At 41.7% G+C, this 20662-nt stretch overlaps 1 protein-coding gene and 1 pseudogene across 1 annotated transcript; both read left to right on the plus strand.

Annotated features, from left to right (window-relative positions):
* Positions 1 to 4151: 4151 nt before the first annotated feature.
* Positions 4152 to 7027, plus strand: LOC117696052 (PRAME family member 12-like; annotated as a pseudogene).
* A 5380-nt stretch (positions 7028 to 12407) lies between these two features.
* Positions 12408 to 18440, plus strand: LOC117696074 (oogenesin-3-like). The gene is made up of 4 exons (XM_034486668.2): positions 12408 to 12437; positions 15590 to 15897; positions 16414 to 16962; positions 17604 to 18440. Exons 1-4 carry the CDS (start codon positions 12408 to 12410, stop codon positions 18166 to 18168), a joined length of 1452 nt encoding a protein of 483 aa, XP_034342559.1. The 3' UTR covers positions 18169 to 18440.
* Positions 18441 to 20662: the final 2222 nt, after the last annotated feature.

The following is a 20662-nucleotide window of genomic DNA, read 5'->3' on the forward strand; positions in this document are numbered from 1 at the left end:
ATCCCCGTCCTGTGGAAGAACAGATCTTCTTGAAAAGTCTCAACCATTCATACAGTCCCTAAACAGTTTAAAACTTACTTCCTGCAATTATTTCAACAAAGGCAAAGATAGTACAGATAAAATCAAAGAAAGAGAATCACAGGAGAGACAGAGAGAGACAGACAAAGAAATAGAGAGACAGAGAGGGACAGAGAGGGGGAAGAGAGAGGCAGAGATGAGGCAGAGAGACAGATAGAGACAGGAAATGGCAGAGAGACTAACAGTGATATATTTAGTGTTTGTACATTGTCTTGCTGAATGGTTCTTCATTTAGGGGTCTTCCCTTTCCTCTCTGGAGACCTAATCATACTGGACACACCCTATCTCATATCACCACAGTAAATCCTGTTACTGAGACTTACCTGTTAGTTCAGGCTACCTAATCATTCCAGAGAGACCTGAGAAATAGGTTGTAAATTGATGTGGGAGAACAAAAAAAAATCACAGAGCTCAGAATTAGAGGAGACATATCCTAGCTGTGCTTGGATTGTGACCATAAGTTCAGATTTTATACATTCCCACATGAGGATCTGATTCACTCTAGCTGGGTCAAAATAAGATTAAATGGCTGGAATCTTCATCATCCTATCAGGTGGCCACTTTGGCCTGAGAGGTGTGGCTTCAAAGGGGAGGTGAGAGGGGAAAGGAGTATATAAGGACTCAAATGGCCTCACAAAACCATCTGAGTCTTGGAGTCTGGTGTGGTTGTCTGACCTTGCTGAGATTGGAGCTTCTGAGAGCAGTGTCCAAAGCAGGTAAGTCACTTATGCCCACAAGTCAGGACACCACATCTGACTTGGCTTGACAGTGTCCATTTTATCTTAATTGTTTGTGTGTGTTTGTTTCATTGTATGCTTGCTTGCATTCTTTGTGCGGTTATTTTGAAGCAGCTGTCCTCATTTAGAGATAGATAGCCACAAGTCCATATGTAGCCAAGTGTCATGAAACTCTAAATGGTCATCCTCTACCTGCTGAGACCTGATGAAGCCAGGCCTGGAATGTGTATAGTGGGCTAAGGAGGTAATATTCAAGGACTCAGGCATACTGGACAAGTACCACATATCCTGATCTACTCTAATCTACCTTACAAAATTTTCACTCAAAGTGAATATAAATTTATAAAATGACAAAGAAGAAAATTTTTATATGGAAGAACACCGGAGCATGAGTTCTTGGAAATCATCAAATTGACAATTTTAAGCATTCAATCTGTGTTTTGATTTAATCAAGTGATTAATTTTTACTTTCTGACTCCCACTCAACCCTTCTCCCACTCCTCTAGTCTTCTGCTCTGAGTGAGCAGGCCCGTGGTAAGTATCTTCCCAAGGTGATACATCAAGTCTGTGAGATTAGGTGCTTCTTCCCCTGCTGTGGTCCCACAAGGCAGAGCAGCATGATGAATAAATCACACATACGGTTTACTGCCTTTGAGATAGATGGCTTAACCAATTGTTTGGGCCTACGTGAAACAAGCTGCATTAAAGCTACACATATGTGTAAAGCCCTAGGTTTTGTCTCTGTATATTTTTTTGATGGTGGTTCAGTCTCTGAGAGCCCCAAGGGTCTACATTACTTGGCAGTGCTAATCTTTCTGTGGCTATTCTATCCCTTTTGAGGCCTGCAGGCCTAACTCCTATTCTTCTAAGAGTCCCCAAGCTCCATTCACTGTTTGTCCATGAGTCTCTGAATCAGCTGCTGTGTGGAGCCTCTCAGAGAATAGGAATTCTCGCCTCATGTCTGCAAGCAGAACACAGTATCATTAATAATGTCAGGAATTGGTGGTTGTCCATGGGAATGGTCTCTGGTTGGGGGACATTGTTATTTTGCTATTCAGTCTCTGTTCCATGTAGCATCCTGGCATTTCTTGTACACAGGATACATTTGTAGCCATGTTTTTGTAGTTGGGTTATTGTTCCCATTACTGGTGTTTCTGCCTGGCTAAAGTAGATGGCCACTTCATGTTCAATTTCTCCTATGCTGAGAGTAACAGCTAAGGTCAACCCCATATATGATTGGGCACCTGCCTTATCTCAGTTTACTGCCTGATCCTGAACATATCCCAACTTCTATCCCAGTCAGCTGAAACTTCCATTCATTCTCATTGACATTTTATATCTTTCCTGTCTCTGCCCACACCTGATCCTGACCCCAAGCATTATCTTCCCCACCCTCACTCCCACCCCATTTCCTCCTTCATCTGCCTATGATTATTTTATCCTCCTTCTATGTGAGATTCAAGCATCCTCACTTGTTCCTGCCTTCTTGTTGAGCTTCTTTGGGTCTGTGGAGGATAGCATGAATGTCCTGTATATTGTATAATGTCCACTTTTTAGTGAGTATATACGATGCATTCCCTTTTCCAACTGGGTTATCTTACTCAGCATGATATTTCCAAATTCCTTTGACTTTCCTGCACAATTTGTACTGTCTTTGATTTTAATAGCTGAATAATATTCCACTGTGCAGATGTACTACATTGTCTTTGGCAGTCTTCAGCTATGACCATCTCTGGCTGTTTCTAGTTTGTAGTTATTAACAGAAAGCTGCTATAAACATAGTTGAACAAGTATCCTTGTGACATGGGGGAGCATGTTTGAGGTCACCAGAGAATGTGCATATCATTGGGATATTACTCTGCTCAGGATGGCTTAACTTGGCCCAGAGGACTCATCATGTGGCAAAAATAACTTGGCTTATCATGTGGCTTCTCTGTATAGTTCAGGACACCCCAGTCTGTTTAAGTGGAAGGAGAGGTGGCAAGAGAATTGAGGGTCCCCTGAGATAGAAGGATGTTCTAGGTATTTTGATTTGTCCCAGCTGTCTTCTTAGTGAGCAGGTGTTGGGGACCACACTGCCCCATGCTTTGGGGCTACTATGTTGCTGTCCACACCGCTCCATCTTTGGGGCTAAGTGCTCTGGTCAAGAGAGAGAGTGGGGATGGAGTGGCAAGAGACTTGAAGAATGGAGACAAGACAGGGTGTGTGGTCAAGTATCGTTTACTGTCTCCCATAGACTATATTCACCACCTTTTATCTCTCATTGACCTCTCCTATTGACTTCTCCTATTGACACTATTTGACTTCTTTTATTGACCTCCTACTATTGACTCTATTGACACAATTACAAGAAAATCCTGGGTATTTATAAGCACAAGCAGGAGAACACAGCTGAAGGCATTTTACCACATGCACCATGCAGGTGGGGTCACTAAACAGAAAAACAAGCTATGTGGGATAAACAAGATGTTTGTCAGAGTGTGCTCAGCTGTTGTAGGTTGTTGATAAGCAAGTCTCTATCAGGGTATATGGCTCCAGATGGCTGCAAAGATGATAGCTGCTTTCTAGGGGCTTTCTGCTAAAAGTCGGCTCCCAACAAGCAGAGAAGATGTGAGAGGGAATGGACGCTTACCTGTATGGTTTCTGATCCACAGGTCTGCTGAAGGTGGCAGGAGATTGCATATCCAGAGGGAACACGGTGCTTAGGGCAGATTAGGAGGCCTGAGAGGACTCAATGAGCAGGGAAGATGGTGGAGAAGGGAGGGTTACCTGAATGGTTCAGGTTCCCGAGGTCTGATGAAGTTTGAAGGAAAGATGGTGGGAAGAATGAAGGAAGCCTTTGATAGAAGGCTGCTCAGGGCCTCAATGCATTCAGTCTCTCAAAGAACAGGTTAGCATTTAGCATGGCTCCTGCTTTTAAATATCATGGAAGAAAAATTTTATTCATTTTATACAATATATTGTTCCACTGATTATAGTAAAACTTTAATTGTTTCCCACAAAAGTGTCAGATTCATGTGTGAGTCTCCTGTTACATCTTAGAGCAGGACTCACAGGAAAACTACACTAGATTGTGTAGAATATCAGGGAAGATCTGTTGAAATGGGTGCTTACATATTACCAGGAGGACCTTGAAGGAACTGTGACAAGGAGAAAGACAGATATCTAGTAATCTGAATCACAAGGTTTGCAATGTCACCAGACCAGCGATTGGTCCCCCTTCCTGGTTCATGTAATTAGCGTGGGTAGGGTGTGAAAGGCTTGCTAAAAGAGTTTTAAATGAAATATTTTCTTTCCTTGGATATTTCCATAGCATCTGCATAACTGAAAATCATGATGAGCCTCATGGCCCCACCAGCACTCCAGCAGCTGGCAAGAAGAAGCCTGCTGAAAGATGAAGCCTTGGCCATCTCTGCTCTGGAGGACCTGCCCTTGCAACATTTCCCACCACTCTTCAAGGATGCATTCACCAGCAAACAACCTAACATCCTGAGGCAGATGGTAGCAGCATGGCCCTTCCCATGCCTTCCTGTGGGATCCCTGATGGAGATGCCTCACCTGGAGACCTTGAAACCTCTGCTTGATGGCCTGGATTTGCTGTTGGCACAAAAGGATTGACCCAGGTAAGTAAGACCTTGGTAGCATGGGGGAGGGGGAAAGTTTGTATGGATGGAAGTTTATACAGTACTCACAATGTGGTCCTAGGTGAAGAAGAGGATTCTGATCATAGTGGTCAGTATCTTCTAGAACAGAAATGAAGAAAAAGGACAGTGGTGTATGTAGGACAGCTTAGAATAGAAAGAGTCAATATGCAATGACTCTGGCTCTGCCTCTGGCTCTGGCACTAGAAATGGGACCTGAGTATTTTCTTTCTTTCTTTCTTTCTTTTTTTTTTTTTTTTTGCTTTTCGAGACAGGGATTTTCTGTGTAGCCATGGCTATCCTGGAACTCACTCTGTAGACCAGGCTGGCCTCGAACTCAGAAATCCACCTGCCTCTGCCTCCCAAGTGCTGGGATTAAAGGTGCAAGCCACCACCGCCATGCAGACCCAAGTATTTTCAAGGAATTGATTTAAGGGAGTTTGAATTATGGGTTATGCCGATTACACATTGTGTCTCCTGTCATATGAACTTCCTTCTACTTTACCCACAGAACGTGGAAACTACAAGTGCTTGATTTACACGATGCGCACCATAACTTCGGAAATGTTTGGGCTGGAAGACAGCATATCATTTGCTCTCCAGATGTAAATGGCAACAACCAAGCAGTGGGAAATCATCGCATCCTAGGTGGGAAACAGGCCATGACTGTATTGATGAACTGTTTCCTCATGTCCCACCTTCCCTCCAAATATCTAAAATATGTTTATCGATGGGCCAAGCAGAGGAAAGATGTGATAGAGGTGATCTGTCAGAAGGTAGAGTTTGGAGCGTTTCCTGCCTATGACCCACTGGAGATTTTGGAGGTTTTTGACACAGGCTCAATCCAGGAATTGGAAATAAACACATGCTGGGACATTCACACCCTTGCTTTGCTAGCCCCTGGCCTGGGCCAGATGAAAAACCTCCAGAAACTCACTTTCAAGGAAATCTATGTCCCTGTGCATTTGCCTCGGGACCAAGAGATGGAAGCCTGCTGTTTTACAGAGATCTTTTCCCAGTTCTCCAAACTGAATAAGCTCCAGCATCTCTATTTGATTGATGTCTACTTCCTGAATGGTCATCTGGACCAAGTGCTCAGGTAAAAAAGGACAGAGAGCTTTTTGCTGGGGTGAGCAAAGTATTTTGTTGTTGGTTTGTTTTACATTAAACATCTGTTTATATAGTGGCTTTCCAGCTCATCTTAAATTTATACAAATGTGAGCTTAGAATAATTGATATAGTACTTTATGCTGTTGTTGCATCCTGATTTCTCACCTTAGTAAAGCAGATTCCATCTCCTCTCCCCTGACTTTCCATGTTTCAGAGGAAATTTGAGCACAGGAAGGGGCTGAGTAGATGGGAAATGAGTGAATGACTGTGGTCAAAGAGAAACCCTATGAACAGAACAGAGGGTGTGTGTGGAAGCTGGAGTACATTGAGATAAATTTTAGCAGGATTGTTCTGAGTGGTTCCCAGTTGATCCTACTGGGTTTCTGTGCTTCCATCATCTGTCCCAAAATATGTTTTCCACTTACCAGTTCAGAAGGAACTGTGTGGAGCTAAGGCAGTAGCAGACACAGTGATTGCTTATGTCCTACCTAGAAGAACATGACATTAGTTGTTAGCTCTTCAACAGGGAGCATCTTGTCCTTGACCTTAATAAAGGTCTGAGAATGACCTTGAGCTAAGGAGACTCTGCAATGTTGATTTCACAGCCTTTTCTCTGCAACCGTTAAACTTCAATGTTGTAAAGTCTTTTAACCCTCTCTCTTTCTCTCTAGGGGCTTGGAAAGTCAATTAGAGACCCTTGCTATCACTCAATGATTGCTGTCACAATCAGATATGAAGTATCTGTCCTAGTGTCCAAGCATCCAGCAGCTCAAACACCTGGACCTGAGTGGTGTCACCTTTGTACATTTATTTTATTTATTTTTTATTTTTTTATTTATATATAATTATTTAAATGAGTACACTGTATCTGTCTTCAGACACACCAGAAGAGGGCATCCGATCCCATAATAGATGGTTGTGAACCACCATGTGGTTGCTGGGAATGGAACTCAGGACCTCTGAAAGAAGAGTCAGTGCTCTTAACCCCTGAGCCACCTCTCCAGCCCCATCTTTGTACATTTAAATGATGCATTTCTAGGAAGCCTGGAACAAAGACTGAGAGCTACTCTGCAGACATTAAAGTTGAAGGGCTGTATGATTATGGACATGCAAATCAGGGCCTTCCTGCCTGCACTGAGCCAGTGTTCCCAGCTCACTGAAGTCAATTTTGTGAAGAACTTGTTGTCCATGGGCAGCCTGAAGAAGCTGCTGCAGCATACTGCCAACCTCACACAGCTGACCCTGGAGAAGTACCCTGCCCCTGATGAAGTCTATGGTGACATTGGTGATGTTATTCCATACAGATTTGTACAACTTTGTTCTGAGTTTATAGACACACTCAAAGTTATAAGGCAGCCAAAACAGGTCTACTTTGTGAGTAAGAGATGCTTAGATTGTCGGAAATTTTTTACCTATGATGTGGAGGCCAGGCTATGTTCTTATTGGGAATATACAAAATAAGGTCATTGCTGGGCTCTGATAAATGAAAGACAGGACTCAAGTGACTGATTAGAGACATAGGCCATGTGTACTAAAGCATTTCTGGATGAGCTGTGGAAAAATAATTATTTCATGTCATTTGAATTCCAATCATATTCTTCAGATTTAAAGTAGTTGTGTTGACAAGAAGAACCATGATCTTATTTTCAGCCTAATGTCTACAGTACAGACCCACCATTGGTTAACAACAGTATTCCATAATTGTAGCCCTTCCATCCCAGCACTTTCATAATATGAGGGACCGTAGTGGAAGCACAGGTGATAGAGAGGACATTATAAAGAGCATAATGGAATTGAATAGGAGGACTCTGTGCCATTCTGCCTCTGGATGACATCCTCCTATTGGCTGAAATGAACCTAGGAGTATTTTTGTATTAGACTGCTATCACTTTTAAGCTGTGTCTCTTTCATGGAGTGCTCCTGCAGCCTGATATTATCTTTTCACACCACCATTCAAATTATAATCTGTCATAGATTGCAATAAATCAGTTCTGTAAGAACATGTTTATTTTCTTCTTTTACTGAGTTAGTTTTCTGACAACATTATACTTGTGTATTGTGCTAACCCTGGCCCTATAATCATGTGTCCCCTTGTCTCTGCCCCTTCCTTCTCTTGGATCTTTCAGAGTAAATAAAGACCACCATGTTTTTTCCTAGGGGAGATTTTGTAATCTCATGATTGATTCATGAGACCCTATTCAAAGTCCTATATGGAATCATTTGGAGATGTTACTCAGAGGCAAACAAAGCTTGCTGCTCTTCCTGAGGAGCAGAGTTGATTCGCAGTACCCACAACCACCTGTATCTCCAATTCCAGGTGAATGACATTTTCCTCTAGTCTCTGGGAGCCCTTGAGTCAGTTGAGGTGACTAAAAGGTTAGCCTCTCATAATCCAGTCATGGCAGTCTTTTTAACTAGGAGCCTGACTTCCCAGCTCACAAGGTGTGAAAGCGGAAGTACAGACAGGATCTTAGTAGGTATTTTAGTGCAGGGCCATGGAGATTTGGAGAGCTCAAGTGGTTGGAAATGGGGTTGATTTAGAGGAAGAAGAAGCATGTGGTCTGAGTGCTGACTAGATGTATAGTTGAGGCACATCTTCCAAAGAGAAGAGTGAGGGGCTGCTTGGAGAGATGGTCTCAGCAAATTCTGTTTGTCTCACACATCTCTCAGGGAAAAACATGCAACCTTCAAGCATCTTCCATGGTCAGCCTGTCTGAAGAAAACACCTAACATTTTAAACAACTGTTCCCACAAGGGTTAGGACCAACTGCAAGTTAATGTGGGTCGTAAATATTTCCCTAACTTGTTTCTTCTGAGGAAAAAAATCTTTTTATTCCCCTGAATAAAAGAGAAAGAAAAAAGGAAAGAAAGATATAGTATGAGGCCAGCCTGGTCTACATTGAGAGATCCAGAATAGCCAGTGGTATACAGAGAGCCTGAATGTCAAAACAAACAACAAAACAAACAAATTCCCATGTTTTCATTTCATTCATATTAATCTCATCACTCCAGAGTAAGAAACAGGCAGATCTCAATGGACTGATAGGATAGTGTCTAGACTGAATGATTTCCTTTTGGGAAAACCACAAAACTAAAACTAGAGTGGAACTCAAGTGCCCATTAACTAAACCACTCCCCCAATATAAGGTTTTTGTTCATTAATTTAGTAGCTATTTATCTACTCATTTTTAACTTGTGTTTGGGTAAGGTCTTGATCTGTAGCTAAGGTTGATGTAAAACCCCAGTTCCCAGCACTCCTGCCTCAGCATTCCATGTGATAGGATGACTGTTGTAAACCAACACACCTGGCTGAGTTTCCTTTGCATGTGATACACATGGTCCTGAGTGTGTGTCCCATTGGCATGGTTCTGTTCCTGACACTAGACATGCACACAGATTCTCCTAAAAATATTTTCTAAGGACTTTGTGACAAACACATCGTCACAACTGTGCATTCTTTCCTGTAATGTGTAGCTGACTTGGATGCTCTGTCATTCTCCAGTTGTACTAGCTAGCTACTCAAGAGGGCTGAGTCAGGAGGATGGCTTGCAACTGCTGTTGTGAGGCAGAAGTTCTGGACATGCAGTCTCCAAATGGACTTAATTGAATTTGGTCATAGGTGCAACAGTAGAGAGAGAAACTCACTAAGATGCTAAGCCTTCATTACTGAAGGAACAGAGGACTACAGCCTCTCAGGGAAGACTGACACCTAGCTAGCTCACTCTAGTTAGTTTATTCAAACATCATACAAAGTTAATTGGGAATGGGAAAAATTCCAGCTACCAAGATTATCTTGCTCTTACTGCTCATTGTAACAGACAACCCACACCAATCTCAGTCCCCTTTGACTTTGGCTAGCCATAATCAAAAGAAAGAACTTCAGGTTTGCCAGAAGTGTCTCAGTACCAAGATGAATGCAGCTGCATGCTCTCACATAGCACCACGTGCTGACATTCTAAAGAGAAAATATTTCTTCAAGGGTCATACCTTCTCAAGGCAATTTCTCAGCTTCTCCTAATTGACCCAGACATACCAAAGTATTATGGATCATTTAAAGCAGTTTCAAATTTACATCATTTACACAGATGGTGTCCTTGTCTCCTAGTAAAAAAAAGCATGTCTCAGAAGAATCCATCTAGGAAACTAAGTGGTTGATATCAATAATTTGTGCTAAACCAGGCATGGACAAACACACACATGTTTAGAGCACAGGCTAGTCTTTCAAAGGACCCAAATAAAATTCCCTGCACACATATTAGGTAGCTCACAACACCTAAAATTCCAGATCCAGAGAGATTCTACTTCTTTGGCCTCTGGGATCTTTGATCCATGTTAACATTTCTCATTAAAGACACACATACACATAATTAAATATAAGAAAAAAATTTAAAGTGTGATAAATGAGATTATTACTCCAGCAATTTAGCAAATGAATGATTGCATAAATAAATAAATAAATGTATATATACAGATGTATACAGTAAAATTAAATTGAAGATGCTTTCTAAGCACTATTTTATTTATACACAGCAGCCAGGAAAAATCTTGTAATTAAATACTCACAAGTACTTTTCATTTAAAAAGCATATTTTTTTATTTTGGCTTTTTTTTTGTTTTTGGTTTTTCTCCTTTTTTTTTTTTTTTGACAGTTTATTCGTTTAGTGCTGGCTGTAAAGGAAACTGCTATATAGAAAAGGCTGACCTCCAACTCTGGGATATCCCTGAATCTACCTCCCTTGTGAAGAAGAAACTAGTGTCTCTGGAAAGTTAGTTATAACAAATGATGTTTTTCTGGGCCACACAGGTGAAAGGATATCTTGGTAAAGCAGACACGTGAAGAATATTTTCCTGAAGCAGGCACAAGTGAAAGGATGCTTTAATAAAGCAGACATGTAAAGGTTGCTTGATAAAGGAGTAATTATGGCCCTACAGACAGTAGGAGACCAGCACTGATCTTTGGTTTGGATTGCTCTTCCCACTCTTTTCCACTATACAGCACCCATGTATTGGTTTGCTTTACATAGCAATGTTGAGCTCAGCTTGTAATAAGGCTGCTATTGAGAGAAACTTGCCAAGAACTGCTTGTGAGATTCCTGTGCCAGCTTCTGCTTCTATGGCATCTCCTGAAGCCAATTGCCAAGCCTGGTGGTTTCTTCAGGATTAAACTACAGCTACAGGTTCCTGCCTAGTGTCTGCCTGCTGAGAGGACTTGATTGAAGACACTGGTTTCTGCATCTTGGGCTGCCTTGGGTTGCCTTTAGGCTCTGTGCATCCAGGAGCTCAGGAAATCATTCAGCACACCTGTCCACAGGGACATGTCTGAGTCAGAGGGGTCTGGTAAAGCACTCAGGTGCCATATATTCATGCTATGCCTTAGGAAGTATAAGTCTCCCCCATTCCAGGCACCACCACAAGGCCAGAGTCCCCACTCTGCAATAATAGAGGACTCAGTGTGCCCTGTTGTACTCTCTAGAGGTATCAAGTCCAAACACTCATCAGTCTCAGCAAATGGAGGCTCTGATGACCCAGGTACAATTAACCTTTGTCCCACCAGGGGCCAAACCCTGCTCCTTTGAATCTCATTTCCCTTTGGAAAGGTTATTCAAAAGAAGGTGATGTGAGCAGCCTCTTCTGGCAAAAAGACACTGATCACCTATAAAGGCCCTCAAAAGAGACAGTCCTACTGTCATAGGCCCAACAACCCAGGTTCTGCTTTCCACACATTGAGTCTGCCAAGCACAGACTGAGGAGAATCTCTGAAATGTATGGCATTACTCTTTACTTTTAAAGTTGTTACCAGGTCCTTTGGGACATTGGCCTTTAGGATACTAATTTGGAGAGTGAGGTAGAAGTTCTGTGAAGTAGTGACCACCTGGCTTCACACCCAAACTGTGTCTGAAATTTGAAAGTGAACAAAGACATGTAAGTTTCCCATAAGCAGCTCTGGAGTCATGTGACTACACAAGAGTACTCTGAGAGACTGTGAATCTGAGAAAGACATGCCAGCGAACCCTTCTGCTTACATCACTTTCCCTCCTGTCCTTTCTCATTTCTCTTTCTGTGGGTAGCTATGGACTATGCATACTGAGACAGGATGGTTTTGACTTTAAGACCAGTCTGGGCTATATGGTGAGACAAAGAAGAAGGAATCAAACAAATATGAATGTTTGGAAAGCCTTACCCAGGAGAGAAGAGTAAGAATTTCCAACTTTGTTTTTTCGATCTCATTTTCCATGAAGTGCTGGAGCAGGGAGTACACGTAGGAATCACTGGGTGGGGACCGGGATGAGGAGACATGCTTATGGAGGATGCAATAGACCTTCCTACATGCACCATGTTGGCCTGATATAGCCATTGATATGATTTCCAGCCATGTTCTTAATCATGTCCACGCTGATACTCACAGGCCTCAGACTAGAATATGAATTGTGTGAGCACACAAGAGAAGGCCATGTCCTGGGAGTTGACCACAATATATAGGCAGAAAGAGATTGGATAAGTGCCCTATGCTTGTAGACTCAGAGATCCACCTGTCTCTGATTTGCAAGTGCTGTGATTAAAGGCACGAGGCACAACCACTTGACTTCAATAGATAAGTTCTTAACTATCTCTCTCGTCTAAGAATCTTCCTGTGTACAGATCTGATCCAATTTACCTACACCATCCAAATCTGAAGATAAGGAATTGGGTGGAGACTCAATATTTAATCAGAGACCTACTTTTGTGGTGAGGGTGTGGCTACAAAGGGAGGATACAGCTGAGAGGTATATAAAGAGTCAGAGCAGGCAGAGAAACCCTCAGTCTCTTGAAGCCTGGAGTTACAACCTTCTTCTGCCTGAATATGGTGATCTGTTTCCAGTGTCCAGATGAAGTAAGTCCCTCAGCTCCATGAGGATACCTCATCTCATGCAACCTAGTCTAGCCTTGTCCTCACTTGAAATTTTGTTCATATAATTTTCTACTTGGTGGTTCTCCTTTTTTAAGATGAGTTCTCTCTAAGTAAGTTTGCCTAGCTGGTATCCTAGATATTCTGTACTTTTTGGTTAATATCCACTTACCAATTAGTACACACCATGCATGGCATTCTGGGTCTTTGGTAACTCATTCAGAATGATATTTTCTAGTTCCAGCCATTTGCCTAAAAAATTCTTGCTGTCCTCATTGTTTTATTAGCTGGATTTTATTCCATTATGGAAATGAACGATATTTTCTATATCCATTCTTCAGTTGAGTGCTATCTGGGTTGTTTCCAGCTTCTGGCTATTACATATAAGGCTGCTATGAACATAGAGGAGCAAGTGTCCTTGTGATATGGCAGGGCATCTTCTGGGTATCTGACCAAGAGTAATATAGCTGCCTATTCAGGTAGAAGTGTTTCTAATTTTTTTGCCAAACAACCAAATTGGTTTCCAGAGTGCTTGCACCAGTTTGCAATCCCATAGAAATGGAGGAGTGTTCTCATTCTCCACATCCTCACAAGTAAGTGCAGTCATTGTAGGGTTTGATTTCAGTGATTCTGATTATTGTAAGGTGGAATCTCAAGGTCATTTTGATTTGCATTTCTCTGCAGACTAAGGACTTTGAACATTTCTTTAAGTGCCTCTTGGTCTTTAGAGATTTTTCTACCTTTGAATTAGGGGAAGGATTGAAGAAACTGAAGGGCAGGGCAACCCTATGGTAATCCCACTAGTCTAAACTAACCTGAAAGCCTGGAAGCTCCCAGAGCCTGAGCCACCCAACCTGTCAGCATACACAGTCTGGTCCAAAGTCCCCAGTACATATATATAGCTGAGGACTGCATGATATAGCTTCAGTGGGAAAGACTTGAGGCCCTAGAGAAGAGAGATACCTGAAGGTTTAGGGGTGGGTGAAGCATTCTCTTGGAGGAAACACTGAAAAAAATTAGATGAGGGTCTGGGGGAGGGAATCCATGGCTGGAATGTAAATTAATTAAAAAAATATCACCAGGCCATAAACTCACAGAAATTCTCCTACCTCAGCCACCTGAGGCCTGTTTAACCAGAATATCCAAGTGTGTTCTCAATTACATCTAATTATTAACTGGGTTATTGTGGTTTCTGTAGAATTTTTTTGTTTTATTAGTTTTGATTCTGTTTTTTTGAGACAGTTGCACTAAGAATGTCAGGGTGATCTTGCATTCTCGGCACTCTAGTCTGGAATGTCAGATATGAGTTACTCAAGTGCCTTGAGTGCTGATCTTTCTGTCAGTTTAAGCCTGGCATTCTTTGGTGTGCTTTCAATCCCAACAACAGGGAGGCAGAGGGAGGCTGTGAGTGTCAAAATAGCTGGATATTACATATATTTTTTGAAAAGGCGAAACAAGGGGCTGCAGAGAAGGCTCAGTGGTTAAGAACACTGAGTGCTCTTCCAGGGGTACTATGTTCAATTCCCAGTAAGTAAATGGTGGCTCACAACCATCTATAATGTGGTCTGATGCCCTCTTCCTCTTTGGGTGTGTCTGAAGACAGAGACAGTGTACTCATATACACTAAATAAAGAAATAGTTATATAACTAAATAAATAATGTAAAACAAGCAAACAAACACAAAATATCAAAAAACAAATGGTATTTGCATTTGCTCACTGATAAATAGCCTCTCATTATAATCGAACCCAGGATGTCCTCAAACTTGCAGGAAGAAATGTATATATACACATACATGTGTGTATATATGTGTGTGTTTGTGTGTGTGTATAATATTCATTATATCACAATAACAGTCTTGCTCTCTCCTCTCTACCAATACCTACTCTTGACTGCAACAGAAATGCAGAGGCTGGATACTCATTAAGTTTGATGACAGACTAATATATATATAGAAAGTTTAAAAACAGCTATAAGATCATGTCTCAGAGAAGAAAAAAATTCCAAACCAATAAAATCAACAACACACACAAAAGATATTTCTATCTGCTGATTGATACATGGACTACTCTTTTCAAGGAAATCAGTATGTCTTCAAAGTTTCAGAAAGAATCCAGGTTTTTGTTATTATTAAATATTCAAACAGAAAAATCTAAATATTACTTAATATCTGCTCCATTTTTGTTACATGTTGGTCTTCATTTAGTTTCTGCTGGTCTCAGGATAGCTGGTCTGGTGCTGTATAAGTAACCAATTATGACATGGAGCTAGTGAGCCTCCTGGCTTCAGCATGTGAATTATAATCTCTACCTCATAGTCTCTTTATTTTGGATGCTTTATAAAGGGTCACCAACCATGTCAATGGCTACTGAAGGATAAGTGACTTTAGTGTTTCTTTCCCACTCTGTTAGCTCTGTAGTTTGCAGACCTCAGGCTTGGAACTTTACCAACACCTTCTCCAAAAGACATGTAAGGGTCACAATCAAAGATTGATGTCAATAACTAATGATGGGTATTTCAAAGATGAGGTGACTCAATCTATGCACTGTAGCTGGATAGATAAAGATTGTAGACAATTTGGAAGCTGATTTTCTTTGCTTTCTCTGAGGGCCTGGAAAGCTAAGGACAATCATCATCCAACAAGTGGCTGAAGCTTCAGAGTTCCTCGTGATGCCTCCCCAGTGGGATGAATTCACCCCATCTCTGGCTGCGATTGGATGTGGCCTTTGGGAACTAGGATACTTTGGAGAAAAATCATAGCATCAGAGAGAATTATGGGTTTAAAACCAGCACAGGCCAGACCAAGCAGTGCTTGATTAGTCATGCTGTGGTGGCCCAGGCTGAACAGAAATGGAAAACACATGTAATGTCAACACTTGGGAGGTACAGTCAGGTATTTCTCTGTGGGTCCAGACCACTGAGATCTATAAAGCTAGTTTTAGGATAGCCAGGGATATAGGTAGTTCTGTAAAGATATTATCTCAAAGAACACATGAAAAAAAAATTGGTTATTCAAAGTGACAAACTGGGTTCTCTGCCCTCATCTTTAGTAATCTAGCTCTCACATTTCCTTGTGTGTACAGAAGGGCTTCCTAAGTTTCTTGTCATTCATGGTATATTTTTCCTGGCTTCCCTAGGATGACTCTTCAGAAGACACAAAGAAAGTCTACTCTCCACTCACCCTTGAGAAGCTGGCAATGCAGAGGCTACTGAGGGAGGAGGCCTTGGCCATTTCTGCTCTCAAGGACCTGCCCCATCTTCTGTTCCCAGTGATGTTTGAGGAGGCCTTCATTAATGGGCATACAAAGGTCTTGACAGCCATGATACCTGTGTGGCCTTACCCATACCTTTCTGTAGGAATAATGATAGAAAACCGCAACTTGGAGACTTTGAAGGCTATGCTTGAGGGACTAGATATACTGATTACACAAAAGGTTCGCTCCAGGTAGGCAAGATTGGCTGGGGTTGGAGGGTGGGTCTCTTAGTGCTGAGGATAAACTAGGGTCTCAGAATATTTGGCCAACTGTGGATCAGAAGCTTCTGATCATCAATTCTTTCTTCAACCCACAGTCTGAACTGTTACCTTCTGAATGTAGAGGCTGAGAAGGTGTAAAGGTTTGTGCTTAGTCTCAACTCTCTGGGCAAATAATAAATAATGTAGAAGATAGAAAAGAATAGACACACCCAAGAGGAGTGGGTCTTTTCCTGCATCCCTCAAAGGTACAAGAGAAATGACATTAAGATTAAGGAGCTTGTTATGAAGGGAAGTAAGACAGGGCTAAAGATGCCTGTCTTGCAAAGAATGCTATTCATTCACTGAGCTTAAGTTTCAGGGTTTGATTCTAGACACAGGAAAACAAAGTTTTGAAAGAAGCTGCTTAAATGTAATATGTAGAGTAGAATCAGACTATTAAATGTGTCTTCTTTTACCATCTGATAGTTATACTCATTTCTCCCACAGTAGGTGCAAACTCAGAAAGATCAATTGGAGGAATGAATACCACGATGTTACTGGCATATGGGCTGGATCCCATGAACTCTTACCAAGATTAATGACACAGAAGCAGCCAGTGCAGAATAGTCCTGGCTGTGGGGTGAAGAAGGAATTGAAGGTGACAACACAACTTGAAATCACGGAGGGCAGACTTGATGAATCTGACAGATACTTGTTTCAGTGGGCCCAGCAGAGAAAAGATTCCATTCATCTGTGCAATAGAAATCTAGAGATTCAGGGTTTAACCAAAGCTACAGTCATAGAAATCTTCAAGTTTTTACATGCAGACTGTGTACAAGATCTAATGCTATGTCATCTTTCTATAGAAGATTTTGATTTTCTTAATCCCTACCTGAGACAGCTGAACAATCTTCTCAATCTCACAGTATGTCACATCACAGATACCCTAAGGATGGGTGATTCTGACATGTCTCTACTTCCCCCATTCCACTGTCTCCAGAAACTCTCTGTAAATGAATCCCCTTATATATATGGCAACCTAAAAGGATTCCTCAGGTAAGGAAGGGTCCCATAGTAGACCAGAAAAAAACTAATCTCTTTTCTTTTGCCTTGATTTTGATGTGGTTTTGTTTTGTTTTTTGCAAGTTATAGAAGATTTTATCATCTGGCAAACATAAACCTATCACTCTCAGAGACCTAGCATATCGAGGCAATGAGCCCTGTGCCAAGATCTGTATGACTAGACACAAGCAACCTCTTATTGCTTATGTGTAAATAGTTTTAAGTTCAGAAGAAGATTGAGTGGATGAGAAATATGGGACAATGGGTTTCAAGGTGAAGACAGGATCATGGAACTTGGAGAAACAAAACCTCACAGAACTCTTAAAAATAGTACTAGGAAGTTGTTGAATTTTGTTTTGGGTAGCTAGTCCTTCTTACATAGACCATGTTACCCAGATATATCCATTGTTTTGGTTTTCTATCAGGCCCTGGGTCATGACTATAATGATATCTTAAGGACTCAGACTAGAATGTTGGGAGGTATGTGAGCAGAAAACAAAAGGCCATGTCCTGAGGGTTGTTCTCAATATACATTCAGAATGAGTTGGGGGGGGGATGTCATCTGCATAGCTGTCAATCCTATCCACCCTCTTCAACACAATTTGACAGAAAGCAATAATGTTTTCTCTCCTCAGGTGCCTGAAGAAACCCTTGGCGTCACTCAGCATCACTGACTGTAACTTCTCACAGTCAGACTTGGATTGCCTGTCCTATTGCTCAAATATTTTTGAGCTCAAATCTTTAAACCTTGACAGTATTAATTTATGTGATTTACTCCTTGAGCCTCTTGGGTTTTTCCTTGAGAGAGTTGGACATACCTTGAAATACCTGGGATTAGAGTCATGTGGTATACAGGACTCTCAGTTGAATACCCTGCTGCCTGCCCTAAGCCAATGTTCCCAGCTCAGAGTTGTCAATTTCAATGATAATGACTTTTCTCTGCCTTTCCTGAAAGAACTTTTACACCACACAGCCCAGCTGAGCCAGCTGGAAAGTGAGGCATACCCTGTCCCTCTAGAGTGCTATGACAGGGATGTAATACTTAAACACAGATTAGAAAAATTTTGTCCGGAGCTCCTGGATATACTCAGGGCCAATAGAATGCCCAAGGAGGTCACCTTTGAAACATCCCAATGCTTCAATTGTGGTGGGTACTATATTTATGATCTGGAGACCGAAAGTTGCCATTATGAAATATAACTACTGTAAAGTTGATTGTGGAAGACAGAAATGGAAGCTGATTATTGGAGATTGATGAAACCCTAAGTGAATGTCCACTGCTGATTGGAGCATGGAAATGCTAATCACTTACAGGCCTGAAACACACTGGAAAGGCAAGATCTTTCTCTGAGCTGGTAAATGAATGTAGCATCTACAGAAAATGTCAAGCACTCTTTACTTTTCTAGGATTATTGTAGGTTGTGTGTATTATAATAGAGGTAACCTTCCATGAGGACATTGCCTCCCCTTTTGATTTATGCAATGAATATTTTGATATTTAATAAATATTTTGGGTTGATGGTATGTCTCTATTAGAGAACAGAACATAATCATCCTTAGCATTTCTGCACCTGTATCTGGTTTCTTCATTCCTCATCACCATAATTAGAACAATCTCAGATTTGTGCAGTTCCTTGCATCCCAGGAACAGTCTCATAAATGGGACCCAAACACAGAGCTTCATAAAGTGCTCAATGTTTTGGAAAGAAATTAGTATGTAGTACACTCAGATCACAACAACTGAGTTGGTTATAGAGAACAATGGGATGAGGGGAGAGGCATATTTAGCAAGCATGAAAAATGAGGACCAAGACATTTTAGGACAGATGTCCTTGTATTTAACCTTTGCTGAAAAAATATTTGCAACAAATGAACCCTCAGAGACCTGATATCAAAATGAGAAGAACATGATGTTACCTTAATCCTTAATCTAGTTCTTCATAGTTTTTTTTTTTTTTTTTTTTTTTGGTTTTTCAAGACAGGGTTTCTCTGTGTAGTACTGGCTGTCCTGGAACTCACTCTGTAGACCAGGGTGGCCTCGAACTCAGAAATCTGCCTGTCTCTGCCTCCCAAGTGCTGGGATTAAAAGACGTGTGCCACCAACTCAGAGCTCTTCATAGATTTAAAACAGTTTTTTTTGTTGGCTAAGAAAAGCTTCACTCCTTAGGTAGAGAAATATGTCCTAACACCTGCCCTGGTTCCCTGTGACATGTCTTTGTGGGGGACTCCAACCTTCATGTGTAGTGCAGCTTCTTTCAGATAGTGAGGTGACTCACAGTAGGCTGAGGAGAAGAGGATGTTCTCTATGGAACTTCCCACAGTCTCCTTATACTCTTCAGTTCATTTTATTAACATCCAGGCTGGCCAATGTCTCTGGACCTAATGCCCTGGGGCCCTTCCTCACTGGCTTGTTATGGGTCTAATTTTCCACTATAGAGCCCCCTGGAAAGATGAGATTAAATATATTCACCTCCATGCCAAGCTGTTTTCTTTAAAAAAAAAAAAAAAAAGTGCCAGGCTGCTCTTCATGAGATTCTATGAATAGCCTAATACAATTTAAAAACATACGTTTTTTTTGAAGGGATGCCCATACAGAATGAAAGGTGTTTATGGCTGGAGTCAGGAATGAATCATGTTCTTATCCTCAGAGTCTGCCTAAGATACCCTAACACCTACTTCTCAGCACAGAGAAGATCTATGTGCCCCAGAGGGACAAAGGTTAAGGGGAAAAACAGGGATTAAAAATAGAAAGTGAAGGTGACAGGGGAGAGGGTAATAGACTGTTTGTCCCTGAGGGACAGGGCAGGAGCAAAGAACTGCCTCAGGATAAAGAAGAGACAGAATGGCTAGCCTATAGGAGGAAGGCTTGTTATAAAGGTAAAAGGTAAACTCCATGTGAGAATGAGGCATTTAATTTTAATTGGGCTTCATAATTATGTAAGGCAAATGACTGGAAAGCTGGGCCCTGGTTGGGAGCCTCAAGAAGAGGAAGCTGCCAGAAAAAGAAATGAACTTTGGGGGATACCTTTCAAAATATAAACTAATAGTTTTCAGTCAGGCACAGTGTCAAGGAAAAAGGAAAAGAGTTGCCACGGCCATGTTTGCTATTGTCAGGCTGGCAACAAGTTCCATAACTGAGGCAGGAGGATTGATGAGAGTTGAAGTTTCAGAGCAGAGACTGCAGGAAAGTGCATCCAGAGACTGCCCCACTGGGGGATCCACCCCATATAAAGTCACCAAATCCAGACACTGATGTGGATGCCAAGAAATCCATGCTGACAAGAGCCTGATATAGTTGTCTCCTGAAAGCCTCTGCCAGAGCCTGACAAATACAGAGATAGATACTAACAACCATTTGACTGAATATGAGGTCCCCAGTGGAGGAGTTAGAGGCAGTATTGAAGGAGATGAAGGGGTTTGCAACCTCATAGGAAGAACAACAATGAAAACCAAAAAAAGCCACCCAGAGCTCCCTGGGACTAAACCACCAACCAAGGATTACACATGAAGGTACTCAAGGCTCCAGCCACATATGCAGCAAAAGATGGCCTTGTTGGACATCAGTGGAAAGAGAGGCCCTTGGCCCTGTGAAGGCTCAATGTCCCACTGTAGCAGAATGTGAGGGCAGGGGGGAAGGAATGTGTGGGTGGGTGGGGGAACACTTTCATAGAAGGCAGAGAAGGGGGGATAAGAT

Source organism: Arvicanthis niloticus, unplaced genomic scaffold, assembly GCF_011762505.2.
Source record: "Arvicanthis niloticus isolate mArvNil1 unplaced genomic scaffold, mArvNil1.pat.X S10, whole genome shotgun sequence".
Lineage (NCBI taxonomy): Eukaryota > Metazoa > Chordata > Mammalia > Rodentia > Muridae > Arvicanthis > Arvicanthis niloticus.